Here is an 18318-nt window from a genome sequence, read left to right as displayed (position 1 = left end):
TCACGATGCAGAGCTCTGCTCAGCCAAACGGGATCCTTGAGAGACGCCATTCAAATGTTACTTTTTATGTCCAGTTGTTTTGACCACCTTGGCAAGGCGAGCGGTAAGTGCCATGAAAGATGGTTGTCTGTGACAGACAATGGGAGACAACAGACTGGTAAAACATCATCAGTGGTACCGAGGTCCCAGTCTGTGCAAAGCTGCCAATGTCTTCTCCTATGCCAAGAGCTCAAACCAGCCCATCTGTCTGGAAGATTCTCACATCTCTCACTTCTTGCCAGAAAGCCTTGGAAGAAAATCTTTTGAAGCTTATTTTGTGGCTGAGATCAAGATTCTCACAAACTCCACTCTTTATCCAGTCGCTTGCCAATGCTTTTGAACGTGGAGGCCGTCCAGACGAATCGGCTTCTGAGTTATGCATGCATTTACAGATGCTTGTTGTGTGTTGTTTGTGAACTAGCTTTTTTTTTTTTTTGCATTATTCTGCATTAAAACATTACGTGCGTGTACAGAATGACTGTGGATTCAAAATTGTGAAGGCTTTCCTCAGAACCAATGAACATTATGATAATTTATTGAAAGAAAATAATATAGTGGGCTTACAATTATTAGCTAAAGCATCTTTTTGTTTTTCCTATGTTATTTAAGATTAATATTACACATAATGCGCAGCATAAACCAACCATTTTACATATTGAAAGAATTCGCGTTCATTTAAGGAATATATACGGAAAGACGTAAAATGGATGTATTTTCAAACGATTCGCGTAGATTTACTGATGTGGCTAAGGTTTACATAAAAAATTTCTGAAGGAAAAACTTTAAATCATACAGACTAAATGCGCATACTTGCGACACAGCCAACGATCGCGTGTTGGCAGATCTTAAGCAAATGCACAGACGCTCGTCTGGATTTGCGTTTCAAATATGCTTTCTGACTCATGTCCCGAACTAACCTTTAAGCTAAGGCTGCCCCTTACTTTCTACTGTGTTTGTCCCACACAGCCACAGAAAGGGAAAATGTCTCACCGCAACAAAAGGGCCGGAGCGGTGCGGCGTCCCCTTTAAGCGGCGTATCCCTTTAAGCGCCTGGCTGGCCGCGCTCACTGTGTGTTTAAGGTCTGGCTCCCTTGTCAATATCACACTTTGAATGTATCAATGCAAAGCGATGGGAATCTTGCAGACATGGCTACAAGACGAACGATTTTAACACTGCTGGCTCTGGCTGGGCTATTTAGAGCGTCAGTCGGTAAGTACAAGAAAGCATTCGATTTATCCTCGGCTATCTCCTGTGTACCTATTTATTTATTTTATCGCGATGCGTAAGGCGAGTTGGAGTACTAGGCATTTCCTACCATGATCGCTTAACATGGCGCTGCCTGGGACAGTCACTCAGGCGTGAGATCTTGCTGATTTATAGTTTGCTTGCTATTAAACTAGCATTATTATTTTTTCCCCTGCCGCAATTTATCACCGATCATTTATATCTAGCTAAATCTGTTCATTGAAGTTAATGATTCGGTATCAGTTGTACATCCCACCTTTCGGATTCCATGTATTGTTCCGATCGATAAATGGCTGTTAACAGTGACTGGGCGACAATCACTCGCCTCACGTTCGGCGATCCGACGGATTTAATCCGATAGATTTCCGCAGTGCAATTTTATTTCTGTCATTTAGAGACTATGGCCAACTTGTTTATTTTTTAATAACCGTAAGTATTATTCGGCTCTTTGTAGCGCTGCCCCCCTTAACGTGAGAAAGCTAAGCTAGCTTAACTGGGACTGATGTTTGTAAGATGGCAAAGTAATCGGACCCTGGTGTTATTAGGCTATCAGACGGCACAATAATCCATTTTCCATTGAAAAATGTATGATGCTGCTTCATCATGGATACTGAAAGCTGCCAAGCAAACTAAATTGTCATTGAACAGCGACCGTGGTCGTACGGGGATATTTTTTCCCCCTTCATTGTAGTGTTTATTTGTATTTTTCTAGGTTTTAGATTTAACGTTTGGGGGCTCCAGATGGTGCTTGACCATCTAGATTATTTTTGTCATTGGGTAATGGCACCGATTACCTTCATTGAGATGAAACCAGACATGGGTTCAGCCCAGTCTTCTTGGTGAACAGCAGCGTTTTGTAATAATAATGGCCCAGGATAAAGCAGTATGTACGTGTGCTGTGTATTCACAGCACGCAAGAAATCGCAGAATTTAAAAAGCACCCGTATGTTGTAATGAAAGTTATTTGATCCATTAGTCTCGTATCACAGCGAACCAAAAGGAGCGGATTTTATAGGTTACACGCTTCGGGTGATTGTAAATCCGACCACATTAAACTCCTTACCCTGTTCCTTCATGAATTTTACTTCCAAACTGATTTTTCTGCTGTCTTGAAGCTTATTTACATTAAATTAAAGGGGCCACCAATCGAGGGAAACACACGTTTTAAAAAATCAAGTTCCTCTTACCATAGCAGGTTGGCTTGGGTGACATTTGTATGGCAATTCTCAATAATTTATAATATATTTTGTGTGTGTGCTGGCCCATACGTGAATGCGGTACGAATTTGTTCAATTGGAAAGTAAAGAAACGCCTGTACTTTGACAATTGCTTGATTTAATGACTGCCCCCCCCCCCCCCCCCCACTTTACTGAATATCACTAATATAGGTTTAAACCAATGACTGTCTTTTGAAGCATGTCTGTCTACAGAACTAATTTACAGTTCTCGCGACAGATTTGTAATATGTGTATGTGTCAGGTAATCCTAACATGGACAAAACTATATGTGAGGTAAATGGTGATAAAACGCGCTTTGGTAAAGTGCCTGTTGTTTTCCGGATCGGGCAGTAAAGCTAATATTCCCGATGACAAAACGAGATGTGCCCTTGCCGCTGTAACGTGTTTTTGCTGCTTTGCATGTAAATAAGGGGCCGCTTTGTGACCAACTGTCACGGCAGCCTTGCATTCATCCCGTCCAGACCAAAGTCAAAGTTGAAGTCTGGGTGCTTTGTGATGAAAATGAGGGTAAACGTGGCCGTTTTTGCACCTGAGGCGGACTGAACAGCTGCCTCTTGTCTTTCTGGCGGAGCTTGTCTGCCTCCATGCAAGACGCTGACGGCTTTATTTTTGCCACGAACGGTCTCTGGTTTAAATATTTTTTCCCTGCTGCCTTTATTTGTCATTATGAATCCATCACTCTACTAGTCAGGGTTAAGAATGATGTTTACTTAGTTACATGATTGCTTGTTTAAGGTGTAGCGTCCACACTTTACTCCACAGAAAGGCGACGGATAGTGGATTTAGAATGAAATGAGAAACATCCTTTTTGATTTAGAATAGGGAATAGCAGACCCTTATGCTCTCGAATTTCAATATTCATTTCATGGGCTAAATGCCACGTGTTTAGTGTTCTAGTAGAAAGAGAAGGTTTTTAGGGACACTTCCATGGCAGGATTGCATGTTTGGGCCTAGAACCTGTCACTTCGCACCCTTCAGGAGGGGAGGGTGTTCTCTTGTCACGGCTTGCCGCACTGAAGGCAATAGATTCGTTGCCCTATCCTCTGATTCTTGAGCTCTGACTGCATCAGCAGGGTTGTTGGGTTTGTGGTGCTGTCATATTCGTTTGAACTGTAACCCACTCCCTCCATAAGTTAAAAAAAAAAAAAAGATCCACATACAAGTGAAATAGACTTAGTGGAAAGATAATTCGGCATATTGTAAAATTATGTGGATCCCCCCCTCCCCCCTCTTCTTTTGTGAAAATTCACATTTGATTGTGTGTCTTAAATATCACACTCCGTTGTCAACACAGTGGCCACAAAGAGGGGAAAGTCTTTTGAGCTGAAGTGATGCTGTTCGTGTTCGAGGTTTGACCAGCTGGGCTGGTGGCTTTGCGTGGAGGTGACCGCGGGAGGGGGGGTTGTTAAGCAGGAATGTGCAGCGGGGGCCAATGGCCTATTTAGCAGCATTTTGGAGTGCGGTCGTAAGAGCTCACACGTGCACTGAGACCCATGCTGACTCTGCTAATCCTTCGGGTTAGGAGATCTGCCAGTGGCAGTTCATAAACATGTCCACCTTTTAAATGCGATACAAATGCCAAGGCAGGTCGGGCAATGAGATTATCATCATAACTTGCCTGCTATTAATCTAACTACTTAAAAAAAGATGGCCAGCAGGTATTGTGGAGGTTGAAGACATGGGCTGCTTATCTGAAGGATGTCAGTTCAAACCTCTACCGTAGTGGCTTTGAGCGGCTATTTCACCCTGAATTGTTCCAGTAAGCAACCCAGCCGATTATACGTTTATAACCATGGGCTCTTTTCAGTTAAATGTAAATTAAATGGGATATCTGAGTGCACTTCATCAGACTTTTTTTTATGTTGAAGTGCAATTGTTCTCAGACAAGTAGAACAGTTTATTCCAGGTGTAATTAAACCTGTTTCAGCAACCAGAAAAGGCTTTCAGATATGAAATATTAATTCTTGAAGAAATTCAGTATGCTGTAGCTGAAATGTACGGTAAATACCTGTGGCATATGTCCAGACGTGTGACTGGAGGCAGATTGCCTGTAGGTTATTCAGCCCCCGCTGTTTGATATTACTGTCAGAAGCAGACTACGTTATTTTCACAGTCACTGCCCAAAGTTGTTCCCCCCCCCCCCCCCCCCCCATTTTCTGCTCTCCTCTTATAGACATGGCTGGACTTGCTTGACACTCCTGCGTACACAAGTGAACATTCAGTTCTGCGTTACCCTGTTGCCGTTGTGCCCAGAGTGACACGGGCCTCTTTCTGTGGGGTTTGCATCAGCTAAACGTCTGATTTATTTTTATGGACTTTACACTGAAATTGCTAACAAAATTAATTTATTCAGAGTTTTTTTAGGGGTGGAAAAGATTTCTTTAGTCAGTGGTTCCTTTTCGTGTAGCTTCCAGAGAGATGGGAGCCTGTCCTAGGAAGTACTGGACACGCCCTGGATGGGATGCCAGGCCGTTAGGAGAGACACACACGGGCACACACTGAGGCCAGTTTAGCAACTTCAGGTCATTAAACTGCATGGTATTTAATTAGTACAATGCACCGCTTTGAATTGAGTGTTTACAGTTTTGAGAATCATTCTTTTGATTCTGTACTGTGGACAAATTGAACATTTTATCAACGTTATTGATGATGTGTATTTTTTTTAAAAACCCGTCTGCATTTTGCCAAAGATAAGTTCCAACTTAGGAAATTTTTTAAAGTGGGCTTCTTGGGGGGGGGGGGGCAAGTGAAACAATTTATGTCAGATTTGTGTTTTATTAAATGAGCAGACAAAGCGTAACTATGCGTGTGTACTCATGTCTTTAAGGATGAAAGCCAGAGAGTCTACAAACAGCTCTTTGGTGGGTGGGTGGGTGGGTGTGCGTGTGTGCGCGTGCATGCGTGAGCTTGTGCGTACGCACAATTGTGCATGGATGCTTGTATGGCTGTTGAGAAGGCTGTTAGTCATGCATCCGAGGTCAGGGTCATGGTTAAGTTGGGTTTTGGTTGGGGGTGGTGGTCTGTTCTCTCGGACTAGCTACTGAGCAGGGGAGGGTATTTCCATGTTAATGGAATGTCCAGTAATGACTATTGATTGAAAAGGGTTGTTTGGGGGTGTATTACCTTAATTGCAAATGTAGACAGACTGGCCTTGGTGTGACCTGGGCTGGGAGATGTTATTGTGTTACTGAGGCATGGTGCCTGAATGATTTCCTGTGTCTGTTTTCTTTTACTTCTAGTTTTTCCTCTTTCAGTTATTGTTTTGATTTATTTCCTTGGTCTTTTCCTTATTTTTTTAATGTAATGTACAGTGTATCATTTATGTAATCGTGCTATTATGGTTTAATACTAATTTTTATTTATTATTGAAGGTAGACTTCGCTAAATTCCAGACCATCAGTTGACCTTTTTTTCCCATCTGGAGGGTTTTTTATTTTTTTTGGGGGTGAGGGGGGTGGGGGATTGTAAATCTATTAGTCCTGCATTACATCAAGTTTGCATGTAGGGGGACTTGGCAAGGCCTTTTTGTTACTTATAATGTCCAACAAAATGTCGAGTCAGTGTGTGTGTGAGTGCGATGATGGCGATATGCAGCGGCAGCCTTGGTAGGGCAGGATATTCCCACAGAAAACCTGAGACGATGTTAAACGGCTGTTTTTGTTTGTGTCTGTTGTGTAATAAAGGCGAGCCGAGGGCTCGCTGGAGCGTGACAGATCGGAGCGGCCCGTAAAGGAAGTATGACACACTGCTCCTCGGGAGGGGTGCCGGCGTGGCACGCTTTGGATCGGGAGCTGGGCCCAAAGCCGGGACAGGTCCTAGAGCTGGCGCACCCCGCGGGATGTACGAAAACGTGACTACGGGGGCAGTGGCTATGCTATAGCGGAGAACAGACCAGAACAGCTCGCCTGGGTGACTCCGTTAGGTACTTTGGTGAAGCTGCCGGCACTTTAAACAATAAAACAATCGCCACGCTGCTTCTTTTGAAGGCGATGATCATTGCTGGGACTTTATTAGGATTTATTTATATTGTTAGTCGTTAAAGTCATTTGCTGTCATTCTGCAGTGTCAGAGGCTGAGAAATGGCATGGATTTGACATTAAGTTCTGATGTCGATAAGTTCCTGAGAAGCCCTGTGGTTTGTTTTAGACGTTTTAACCTAATAGTGATGCAGGTCCCTCGCATCACACTCCGCCTCCGATGCGTAGTTTCGGTAAAGTCGCACCACTTCCCTTTTGAGGGTGACGGTCATATTGCAGCAGCTTTCACATTCTAACCTTTTTTTTTCCTTGGTAGAGATTAAATCTCAATAGTGGCTATAAAATGGTCATGTGAAATTAAGGCAATCCCTTAAGTCAAAGTCTAGACTGTGTTTAATGATGCCTGCAGCTGGCCTTGCTGGCAGACCTCTCGCAGTTGGGGGTTAAATGCCTCTCTGTCTGCTCCACTGCTTTTTTTAACCCTGCCCCCAACCCCCCACCCAGCAGCAGGTATCCCACCAACCCTTTCACATGCGCTCTCTCCTGCCTTTTCACACAAAGGGTCAGTGCGGCTGCACTGGCTTCCGGGGTGTGCGGCAGTTCGCCGTTCAGCACTGCTCGCTCACGCGCCCTCGTACGTACGCACATGTGTCTCCAGACACACCCCGCATGCCGCATTGTTATCCATCTGATTAGAACAGTCACCTACTGCGGTTATGCACTCCGGAAAGTTCTTGCCGAAAGGAAGGACAATGGTACTGATGCTCTTCTGGTCAGATTTCCAAAGGTTGAGGTGTAGATGGAGGGTGGGTGGGTGGGTGGGCTGACTTCCTGCATGCATGCGAGCGCAAATATCCAAACAAAGAAGCTCCGGAGAACTCCTCTCACAACCAATGCACATCTGTCAGTAAGGTGTCATGCTGAACTCCTGGTGATCGGTCCGGGAAAAGTCACATTCACTGCATTCACTGCATGGTTTTTGTGGATCCCGCTGGTGCTTATTTAACTGCCCCCCCCCCATTTTCTTTTCTTCTCTCACTTGGCTACCAGCTTATCCAGAATCACTTAGTTTTGCACAATCCGGAAATTGTCATGTAATCATAAATGGGTGGGAAAACGTTGAATGAACCGTTATCTGAGTCTCCAGACGATGCAGAGAGACGTGGCTCCCATTATCCAGACACCCTAATGCACTTGGATGTTCTCATTGTTTTGTTCGAGTCGCCAACGGCAGGGAAAACAGAAATCCCGCTCTCTTGCTCCTTGTGTTCCAAGGCATTCGTTTGTGTAAACAAGGAGAAGGGGTTGATTTTATATGTGTGTTATTCACACTTGGAAAATCTGTATTACGTTAACCAATACTACAACTTGGAAAAAGAATTTTTCTCATTTAAGTTCATTGCATTGAGGCTGAATTGACGTTAAGCTGCGGGCACTTGTCTTAGCGACACGGTTTGGATCAGTCTCTTGTTGAACATCTCTGACTTGAATGATTTGAGCCCGTAGATGTCTGCTTGTTCCGATCCCGAAGTCCTAAATTAATTTATATCTTAAATATTCATCTGTGTTTTTACAAAAGACCCATGTGGCTTGACCGTTTTTATCTGTATATTTTCGTGGTCTATGCTCGTGCCCTGTACCTGTCCATCCATCCACACTTTTCGATTAAGTATTTATTTTGATCATGTGTGGAGATTTTTTTGAGAACACAATTTCATAAAAATCAGTGGCTACGATTAATAGATAATAGCCAAAAGGAATTGTGTGGTTTTATTACCTATGGTTAAGCTTAGGGCTGGGTAAGGGTTAAGGTTGTCATAGTCAGGATTAGGGTTATGCCCATAGAAATGAAGAGAGACTCCGGACAACGACAGGAATATATGCACTGTCTGTGCGTGTGCGTGGCCCCTGTAGCAAGCAAGCCGTTTAACAATCAAAGAGCTGACTGTCAGACAGACTGGTGAAAGAGTAATAAGGAATAGCCTGAAGACTCCACCCTCAGTGCCCTTTTAGCTGAGCCACACCGTCCACATGCAAACCTACGTTCCATTAGACTGGACAAGAGCGCAATATGTGAACTTGTTTCCATTAGATGTGTGCATCGTCCTTTTTCCGTGAGAAAGTCACTCCTTTGGAAGTGCTCTCACTGAAGGCTCCCACTAGGAATGGGATCCCTGCTCTTAATCTTGTTGGACACTGAAGCAGATGTACTGGAGATCATATCTAACCCTGTAGTCAAAGGTTAAGGTGGAATAGATATTAGGAAATATTTTCTTCACATTTTTTGTTCTGGAAACGCAAGCCATTAGGAAATTCACAGCATTTGTTTTCCTTGAAATATGGTTAGTCAAAAGTCCTACTACTTATTATGAATTATTAATTACTAAATGATTGGATCTGTCAGTTTGCCAGTATAGATTACTTGAGTAAGACAATAGAGAGAGCTTTTTGTTGGCTTTTTAGCATAACATGAGATACATTCCAGCAGTCATGGGCTCAGTAGTGGATATAGTGGCTGTTTTTCCACCTTATCAGGGCCTGGCCACCTCTGTAATGGACAGGAAATTCCTTGTGCAAGCACACCATTGTCAGCTTGGAGAAGCTCCACCTCCCGTTACTTGGTACTTTGTGGTTTCTGTCACATGAACTGGGAGCCATAAGTTTTACACGCTTGTCTCAGAAGTGTGTTGCAATATGAGTGTGGATGTTTATGTCGCAACCGGCTCCCGCATTGGCCTGTGGGAGTGGTGAGGTCAACCCAGAGAGGGGTTATGGGAAACCTGCAGATTTGATACCGTAATCGGCTGGCTGCCGTCCACAGCACATTCGGACGGTGCCACCAAGGAATGATTCTGTTAGACGTCTGCTGGTATCCCGACGCCTGCTTGGCGCTTGTGTGTGGTTGCCAGGACTTTCTTTTAGCCCCCAATAACGCTTCCAAACCCCAGTGTAGAACACTACTCTGTCATTCCCATCACACAAAATTTGATCTGAAACATCCTATGTCTGGTATGTGAGGCAGCCCTGTAATAACAGGGGCAGAAAAGCTTAAACATGAGATTGTATATTCGGTTCAGTGGCAATTTCAAGCGATAACCTTTGCATAATAATAGATGTGGAATTATGTTTTGCTTTTGTTTAAATACAATGAGCAAATAATGGCACGTGGACTTTGAGGGTAGAGAAATGGAGAGATTGTCATTCCAACAAAATGAGTGCGTGAACATTTCAAGAAAGATCTCCTGGTTTTGATTTTAGTCAAAGTGGATGAAATACAGTTTTAAGTGACGAAAAGAGTGTTCATTTGAAGCAGTGCGTTACTGAGCTCTGGTTTAGGACTCAGGATAAGGCAGCACTTTGTGTGTGTGTGGAGTGTCTCTCGTTAGCCATGAGCTGTCCTACAGTGCTACACCTCATTTCCACAGCACCCGCTGCACAGTCAATGTCTCTTGACAGCCAAACTGGAACATCTCCTCCCTGGCCTCTCCATAGGCTTTGGATGCTGCCTGTTCCACAATGGCTGTGCTATGGAAAAGGCCATATTTCTGTAATACTTGTATTTTTATGCCCCTCTGCAATGGGATATTTTAGCAGTAGAAATTTTAGTAAATCAGCAATGTCACTGCATCCCCGTCTAACCCATTGGATGTTTGGCTGCTCCTGCTACTATAGACACATTAAGACGGGCATGCATGTACAAGGAGCCCTGTGCAACCCATTAAACTAAAACTCAATTTCTGCCACTTCACAACCTTGTCTTATCCAGTTCACTTGCAGCTGTAGTGTGTGTCATGTGACACTGTCAATCAATCAGGAGCCATTACTAAGTCCTGTGAAGGAGCTTGCGTTGTCATTCTGGTTTATTTTGTGCGCCCCCTGGTGATCAGTTTCCAGACATCTCGACTAAGGATGATAATCGCTTAGCCTCGTTTCCACATGTTCACCATACTCATCCGGTCTCACCCACACCCCCCCCTAACTCTCCATTTGCTCCTTGCTGACCAGCTTTGAGGTGCAACTGCACGCAGTGCGAGAAGACCGACTATGAGTGCGAGACAGATGGCGCCTGCATGGTGTCCACCTCCCACATCGAGGGCCAGGAGCTCCACATCCGCATCTGCATCACGCAGGACAAGCTGGTGCCTCCGGGGCAGCCCTTCTACTGCCTGAGCGCCGAGGGGCTGCTCAACACCCACTGCTGCTACACTGACTACTGCAACAGCGTCGACCTCAAGGCCCCCATTGGTGAGGCACGGTGTAGCTGTGCGCTGGACGTGCTTCACACTGTGGGGTCCTTCCCGACCCCGCCCCAATCCTGTGTTTGATTTAGCACTATAATTTGGGCAATGATTCGCTCCTGCCATGTCTCTCCTAGTAGTGGATGAGAGATCGAAGAAAGTCCCCCTGCTCCCTTTGTTCGCCTTTGTGACTGTTGAAACAGGATTTCCGTCATAGACGGAATCCCCCTCGATGCAGTATAATGTGGCTTTTGTTCAAACTCGCATGTATGTCCCATGTAAAGGTCACATGGTGTTTCTACGCTCATGTAAGCCAGTCCCCGCAAACATCTGTCTTAATGGCTCCCCCCTCTCTAGGAACGGCAGAAAAGCAGGCAGGTGAGGGCTGGCTGGGCCCCGTGGAGCTGGTGGCCATCATCGCGGGCCCCGTGTTCCTCCTGTGCGTGCTGCTGGTCGTGGGCGTCTTCCTCTTCCAGCACCACCAGCGTGCATACAGCCACCGGCAGCGGCTGGACGTGGAGGACCCCTCCTGTGACCATCTCTATCTGGCCAAGGACAAGACCCTGCAGGACCTCATATTTGACCTGTCCACCTCCGGCTCTGGTTCTGGTATGCAGAAACCGGAACCCTCAGTGTTCCACTGAGGGTGTTGTACCCTTTCACTGCTGTGTATCCTGTGTTCCTCATTTCCATACCCCAGACCTTGATGCCCAATCCTACACTTAGTCACAGTCCAGCACATTTTCTTGTCTCTGTTATCTTTGTGTCCGTGTCAAAACCTTTTCTTTTCCCTTCCTTTGGCTGCTCTCATCCCGCCCCTGTTCCTTCCTTTCTTCCATCCCCTTATCACACAGTCCTTTCCTCTATCGCACCCAGAGCCCAGTTTTACAGGTTAGCCGTAATTACTGCCCAGTGTTACTATTTTAAAGTGCTCAGCACAGTCCCAGATGCTAAAGGGTCTCTCACAGAGACGCCCCGCAGGGGACACACGTAAGCTAATATGGCAGCAACACAAGGTCACCTGAAACTAGACACCAAAGCCTGTTTGCCACTCGATTGGTAATCCGTGCCAAATTATCCGCTTGAGTCCGAGTGTAATGCGATACGCGTGACCCTCGCTTGCCTCTAAAATGTGCTGTGGGCTGGTCTGCCAGGCCTGCCCCTGTTTGTACAGCGGACTGTGGCACGGACCATCGTGCTGCAGGAGATCATCGGGAAAGGCCGCTTCGGGGAGGTGTGGCGAGGCAGGTGGCGCGGTGGCGATGTGGCCGTCAAGATCTTCTCATCCCGCGAGGAACGTTCCTGGTTCCGCGAGGCTGAAATCTACCAGACCATCATGCTTCGGCATGAGAACATCCTCGGCTTCATCGCGGCCGACAACAAGGGTAGGCACGCTCGACCCTGACAGTCAGGGAGTCTGTTTTTGGTCAAACCGTAGCACTTGGACCTCTGTGTGGATCGTCACAGGGGTTCCAGGGTCAGTCATCTTCTGGCTCATTCACTAGACTATATCTGACGTCCCGCAGACAACGGCACCTGGACTCAGTTGTGGCTGGTGTCAGACTACCACGAGCATGGTTCCTTGTTTGACTACCTGAACTACTACACGGTCTCCATCGAGGGCATGGTTAAGCTGACGCTGTCGGCGGCCAGCGGTCTGGCCCACCTTCACATGGAGATCCTAGGCACACAGGGTAAGACCGTCGAACTTGATTATCGAGTGACGTGAGGCAGTAGTCGGCGCAGAGGAGGGTGAAGATCTGGGGCTATTCGCACACGGCAGTTGGTCACTTGCCAGAAGTTTGCTCCGATAAATATCTAGCTATGGTAACTTGCAATAAGGAGATACGAATGATGCGATGAGGTGAATCCACGCTTCATTCCTCAGGTAAGCCGGGGATCGCCCACCGCGACCTCAAATCCAAGAACATCCTGGTGAAGAAGAACTGCACGTGTGCAATCGCAGACCTGGGCCTAGCTGTGCGCCACGAGTCCATCACAGACACCATCGACATCGCTCCCAACCAGCGTGTAGGAACCAAGAGGTACACTACACATACTCCACATTAACTGCATCCCCACTGCCAGCCTCCAGACCGACCATGCAGCCCTGGCCACCTGCTTCTCAGAGCTCTGCCTCTAACACAGTCACTCCTCACTCTGATGTTACCGGCCAGAAGCCTTTAGCCTATTTTGATTAGTAAACGTGGCATAGTGGCCACTGTGGTGCCCAATGACACTTTCAAGTAAGAGATTCGGTTCTGCTGCTTGTATGTTTCAACTGAAACGGGAGAATGGACAGGAAGTCATGTGGTTTCTGTGAGTCTGAGACAGTTTGTCTTGCATGTCAGGTATATGGCTCCCGAGGTCTTGGATGAGACCATCAACATGAAGCACTTTGACTCGTTCAAGTGCGCCGACATCTACGCTTTGGGCCTTGTGTATTGGGAGATCGCACGCCGCTGCAACGCTGGAGGTGAGATGCCGGGTTGTATCAAAGCAGGCGGGCGCAGTGCCTTCCAGATCTTCAGAGCACGTTTTATGGTTCACGACGACGACAAAACAGTAGCCCTGGCAAATGACAAACTATTTCAATTACAAAAAATGTCTTTAATAGCTAATCGGTAAGGTTGGACTATAATATGAACAAGTCACCATCTGTTTTTGAAATTCGTAATCAAGGTGGGGTCAGAACTAGTGAATGTTATGATGCTGTATTCCATGGCAATACCCTGTTTAGTTTTGAAACTCATTAATTAAATGACGCTTTAACATAAATGTTTTGTGCCTGTAAGATTACAATGGTGTTAGCAGTGTCAAGCACAGGCCGATGCCTTGTTTTGTAGCGTGATGCAGGTTAGTTAGGGCCAAAGTGGACTTTCCATAGTACATCCAGGTTGTGAGGACACTGTACATGTGCCCAGGAGTCCACGAAGAGTACCAGCTGCCTTACTACGACCTGGTACCCCCTGACCCGTCCATCGAGGAGATGAGGAAGGTGGTGTGTGAGCAGAGGCTTCGCCCCAGTGTGCCCAACTGGTGGCAGAGTTACGAGGTACGAGGTCGGGCCGGCCTTGCCGCATGGACTGTGTGTCGGCTGCCCTCCATCTATCCATTGAACCTGACGCCCCTTTCTCCCCCCCCACCCCCACGCAGGCCTTGCGTGTGATGGCGAAGATCATGCGGGAGTGCTGGTACGCCAACGGGGCGGCCCGACTGACAGCTCTGCGCATCAAGAAGACACTGTCCCAGTTGAGTGTGCAGGAGGACATCAAGATCTGAGCACACGTTTGTTGTCATTTTTTACTATGCTTCTTGTTGGAGACGCACAAAAGAGGAGACACAGGACAATTTTAAGAAGACCTGCCAGTTTTTATAGTCACAGTACAGGTTGTGACGAGGCCTACCTCACATTTTCAGCCAAAACTACTGAGAACTCGGCCCCTCCTTTCCCACCTATTCTTTGTTTGCTGTCTGCCCAGCTCTCCCCACACCCACCCAGCCCCCCCTACCCTACCTTACCCATAATTGTCCGGCCCTTTCCGAGCTGGCTGCCCATTTTAAGTGCTACTACTTTCAACATTTTCTGTTTATGGCGGGAATTGTAATGATAGTGATTTTTTTTTCTTTTATTCTTGTTTTTTTTGTTTAAACTTTCTCCATTACGCGCATATATATATTAAAAACTCTGGCGACCTTCTTTTAACTTTTGTTTTAGGGATTTTTAGTGGGTATTTATTAATTTTGTGGTATTCGCTTTACTTGGTGTTTCTTCTTTTCCCTGCAAGGCTGCTTTATTTTGCTGTGCTGATAATGTGAAAAAAAAACTTTTAGAAAAATAAGGTAAATTGCCTTGTAAACATACAGGCAGGGTGTAGCATCTCCTACGTGTGTTTAGCTCCAGAGAAGCAGGACACAGGCTGGAGAGGGGGACCTACCACACAGGTTAGTGACGGAGAGCGTTCGTACTGTTCCAAACTGTGTGAGCCACATGCTCAAGATGAGAAGAGAGGCTCTTTTTAGCTGATGTAATTACTATCCAGGTGCTCGCAAATCAAGTGGAGACTGTCCAAAAGTCATGTGATTGGTGCGCAACCTGCAAAGGTGTCAAAGTGGTGCTCATATTGTAGCCACTCCTCTGAGAGCCGATGTGCAGCTCTCCGAGGCGTCTGAACCAATCAACTGCTCACGTATATAGATCTGCTGTCACAGGGCTTCTCATTGGTCCATCATTTCAGTAATTTACACGAACAATCCTTTCCAAATAATCACAGCGTCGAATGCTTCATCGTGCTGTATATGCATCGGTCTCAACATTTTGAAACGGTGAAGGTTTCCAGTAACCTTTACAGCCAAGAAGTAGCCGTGATGAGTTTGCAGGACACCAGGGAAGCCAATTAATGTGACAGTGCTGTGCAACCAGTAAGATGGACTGGCTTTGAGCCGGAGACTCCCCACGTCACCACTTACAGCCAGTTGCAGAGTGTATAGTGAGAGTGGTTTGCAGGAAAAGAGAGGTTTCTTGGTGACATTGCCACTCAGGCTCAAAATGCTGCTAGTCCCGAAAGATAATTTTTCCCTTTATTCACTGATGGTATCCGAAACACTGAGCAAATGAAGTGAATGAAATGGCAGTTTGTAAAATATCTGTATTCTGTACATAGATGAGTCCAGTCATTTCGTCCCACTTCACAAACTACTGTATTCTTCTTTTCCCCATGAGATACAAGGTACAAATGATCTGTAATAAACTGAACGTTTACAACTTCAACGGTACTATATTTATTTATACAGCTTTTATAGATTTTCATGTTCTTCCCTGGAAAAACGTTTTTTATACTTGTAAATATACCTGCATGTAACATACTTGCAAAATGTTTTTTGTCCATTTTTCCCCTTTTCCTCCATACACAAACTGTAAATAAGTTGTATAAATTTTTGTGTTTTTTTTTTTTTCTAGTAGTAAAAACTATTGTTGTTCCCAGCGTTGGAATTATCCGTACGGAATACCGCTGTACTTGTAGATTAAAACCTGAGGTTTTAATCCTTTTACTTTTTTAATGATTATACAGGCGCCTTTAATAAATGTAGCTATGTTTCCAGTGTACGAGGGGTAATTCTCATTTTTATTGCCAAGTTTCACAGGAACACCTTGTACTCCTGCTAACCTAATTGTGATGTAGGACTTTACCCAGCAGACACCAGAAGTCACCTTTCTCCAGCAGAAACAGAGGAGCGTAGCCCTGTCCCCCCGTGAAATGAATTAGGAAACTGGGTGAAATTTTATACAAGGCCTGTTTATTATGAAATGTATTAAAAACTACATTGGAGCTGTATTCTTAAAGCCAGCACTAGTGGCTGTGCTGCTGTGCCCTTTCTGGGGTGCTGTTTGTACAAAGGGTGGACAAAATAATAGAAATGCCTAACAGTATCAAGGACTTAATCAGGACCCTTTTACCTTCAGAATGGCCTCAGTCACACAGATCCTAAGGCATGAATAGTGGGGTATTTCATCATTCGTCATGCAAAAATGCCTACAGATTAAGGGATGAAGGTGGTGGAAATGTACTCGTTGAACTGAGCTGCCCATATAGGTTTATTGATGTTTCAGGCCACTATAGAATGTAATAGTGTATATGCTGGTGTTCTGATAGGGAGATGCTTGCACCATAGGGAGTACTTGGTCCTGTAAAATGGCCTCCTGTTTGTTTTTATGGCCATTATATGACTATGCAGGGCAATCATCGGATTTAAGAACTACAACAAGACAACAAATGTGCTGATTCAGTTCACTGGCATTTTCTTGTGGCCGTACTTTTGCGGTGTGTGGCCTGCTGCAGGTCAGAATCATCATTCTTTTTTGCCAGTAGTTTCTCCATGTTTGGCAAACACCGCCGCAAAGCTTTCCTTGGAAGCATTCAGGAGTTTGTTACTAATGCCGTGCCCTGCAATCGGTTCGGCGCCCCATCCTGGGTTGTTCCCTGCCTTGCGCCCGAATCTTTTGGGATAGACTCCGTGACCCTGAATAAGACAAGCGGTTACAGAATGAGAGGTTACTAATGTACTCACAGTTCTGACTAGCCATCTTTATGCTCCGGAAATTAGTTGCTTTGAAAACTCACCAGATGGACAAATCCTTTTCACAATTCACCCCAACCTAATGTCACTCAACTTTGTAGCTGCATTTGTAATTCTGATATAGTTACTTCAAAAAAGTGTTTTCATTTTTGTATGAGGTTTATTTTTCAGTGCTGTACTTCTTTAAACAGGTAGTAGTTACCTAGTGTTACTACTGACATTTTTTTTGCCCCCTGACAATTAACTTGTGACAAACTGCTAAAGGGATTTCCCCAAGTAAACATCAACCACGCAACTAAATGCCACCTGATTTCCTGTGTGTGATGTGGCTGAAACCGATGCAATGGAAACTTCACTTAACCCCACTTCCTGAAAGAAAAGTAAAATTTCTGATTGAATTGAAACCATACTGACGAAGTTGTGAAGGAATTATGACGTGTGAGTGCATCCGTGCCATTATTTGTATGACTACAGTAATTTGAGGGGGTGGGAGTGTATAGTCAAGAAGATCTGATTATTCATTAAGCATCGCTTTTTCTGGTCTCGTGCTCAGTTTGAAGCTAAAAAGAGATTTTTGTTAATGAGTAATTAGCAGGAAGCACCGGAAATTATGGCAACTAGAAAGTTTGACAGTGAGTTGGCCTGTAACAAGGTTACTGTTTGTGAGTTTTCATACCTTACTTATGCTTGGAGTGAATCCTACTCTAGATTATATGAATCTATTAACAGTCTGGTCACAAAGATGAAACGTTTTGTTGATTCCTACAATACCTCCTTCTTACACAGCCACTCTACATGTGAGTAATCAAGTTGGACTTCAGCTGCTTGCAGTGCTACTGATGACAAGGAAATGTGTAGGTGTGTTTTTGTTTACAGGGCATAAAAGTGTTATGCAATCTAAAATTAACAAGACGGGAGTAATGCCGAGCTTTTGCTGGCAGGTGTTTTGAAGCCAGGATTACGGAAATTCAATAAGCTACAATACTTTGAAGATTTTCAAATTTTTGTTTGAAAGCAAATCTCGCAGTTTGTAAAATGTAAGTGAAACTGTAATAAATGCATTTTTTTCCTATTTTCTCTCGCATCTCGATTCCTTTGGTTTATTTTATCAGGAGAAAAATTATGTACAGTGCTACTCTACCAGCATAGCGCATTCCAAGTTGACCTTCACCTGTCTGAAACTCATTGATAGCACAGAATTCTGCATGAAACACTCTTCCACCAACTTTAAAGCCTTCTGTATTGTGAGTTCAACATAGTGTGTATGTGTATGTATGTATATATATATATATATATATATATATATATATATATATATTATAGTCTTTACATTGAAGTTTGATTTTTATTTGCTGTGTTGCTGTTAGTGAATCATCACACTGTACAGAAACCTTTGTCAAATTGGGGATTTTAATCCATTAATTAATAAAAAGGGAAGTGGTCCCTTAAAACCAGTACTTTCAGAGCACCTTTAAACAGTCACCCCAGATATGGCCGTATGT

At 44.8% G+C, this 18318-nt stretch overlaps 1 protein-coding gene across 1 annotated transcript; it reads left to right on the top strand.

The window, feature by feature from the left end:
- Positions 1–1064: 1064 nt before the first annotated feature.
- acvr1ba (activin A receptor type 1Ba) lies at positions 1065–15509 on the top strand. The gene is made up of 9 exons (XM_049017110.1): positions 1065–1249; positions 10506–10745; positions 11096–11347; positions 11893–12123; positions 12265–12432; positions 12627–12783; positions 13090–13214; positions 13663–13793; positions 13895–15509. The coding sequence occupies exons 1-9, from the start codon at positions 1159–1161 to the stop codon at positions 14018–14020; spliced, it is 1521 nt and encodes a 506-aa protein (XP_048873067.1). The 5' UTR covers positions 1065–1158; the 3' UTR covers positions 14021–15509.
- The last annotated feature ends 2809 nt before the right edge of the window (positions 15510–18318 follow it).

Source organism: Brienomyrus brachyistius, chromosome 6, assembly GCF_023856365.1.
Source record: "Brienomyrus brachyistius isolate T26 chromosome 6, BBRACH_0.4, whole genome shotgun sequence".
NCBI classification, from domain to species: domain Eukaryota; kingdom Metazoa; phylum Chordata; class Actinopteri; order Osteoglossiformes; family Mormyridae; genus Brienomyrus; species Brienomyrus brachyistius.
The sequence above is the reverse complement of the archived record's forward strand: the minus strand, read 5'-3'. Positions and strand labels throughout refer to the sequence as shown.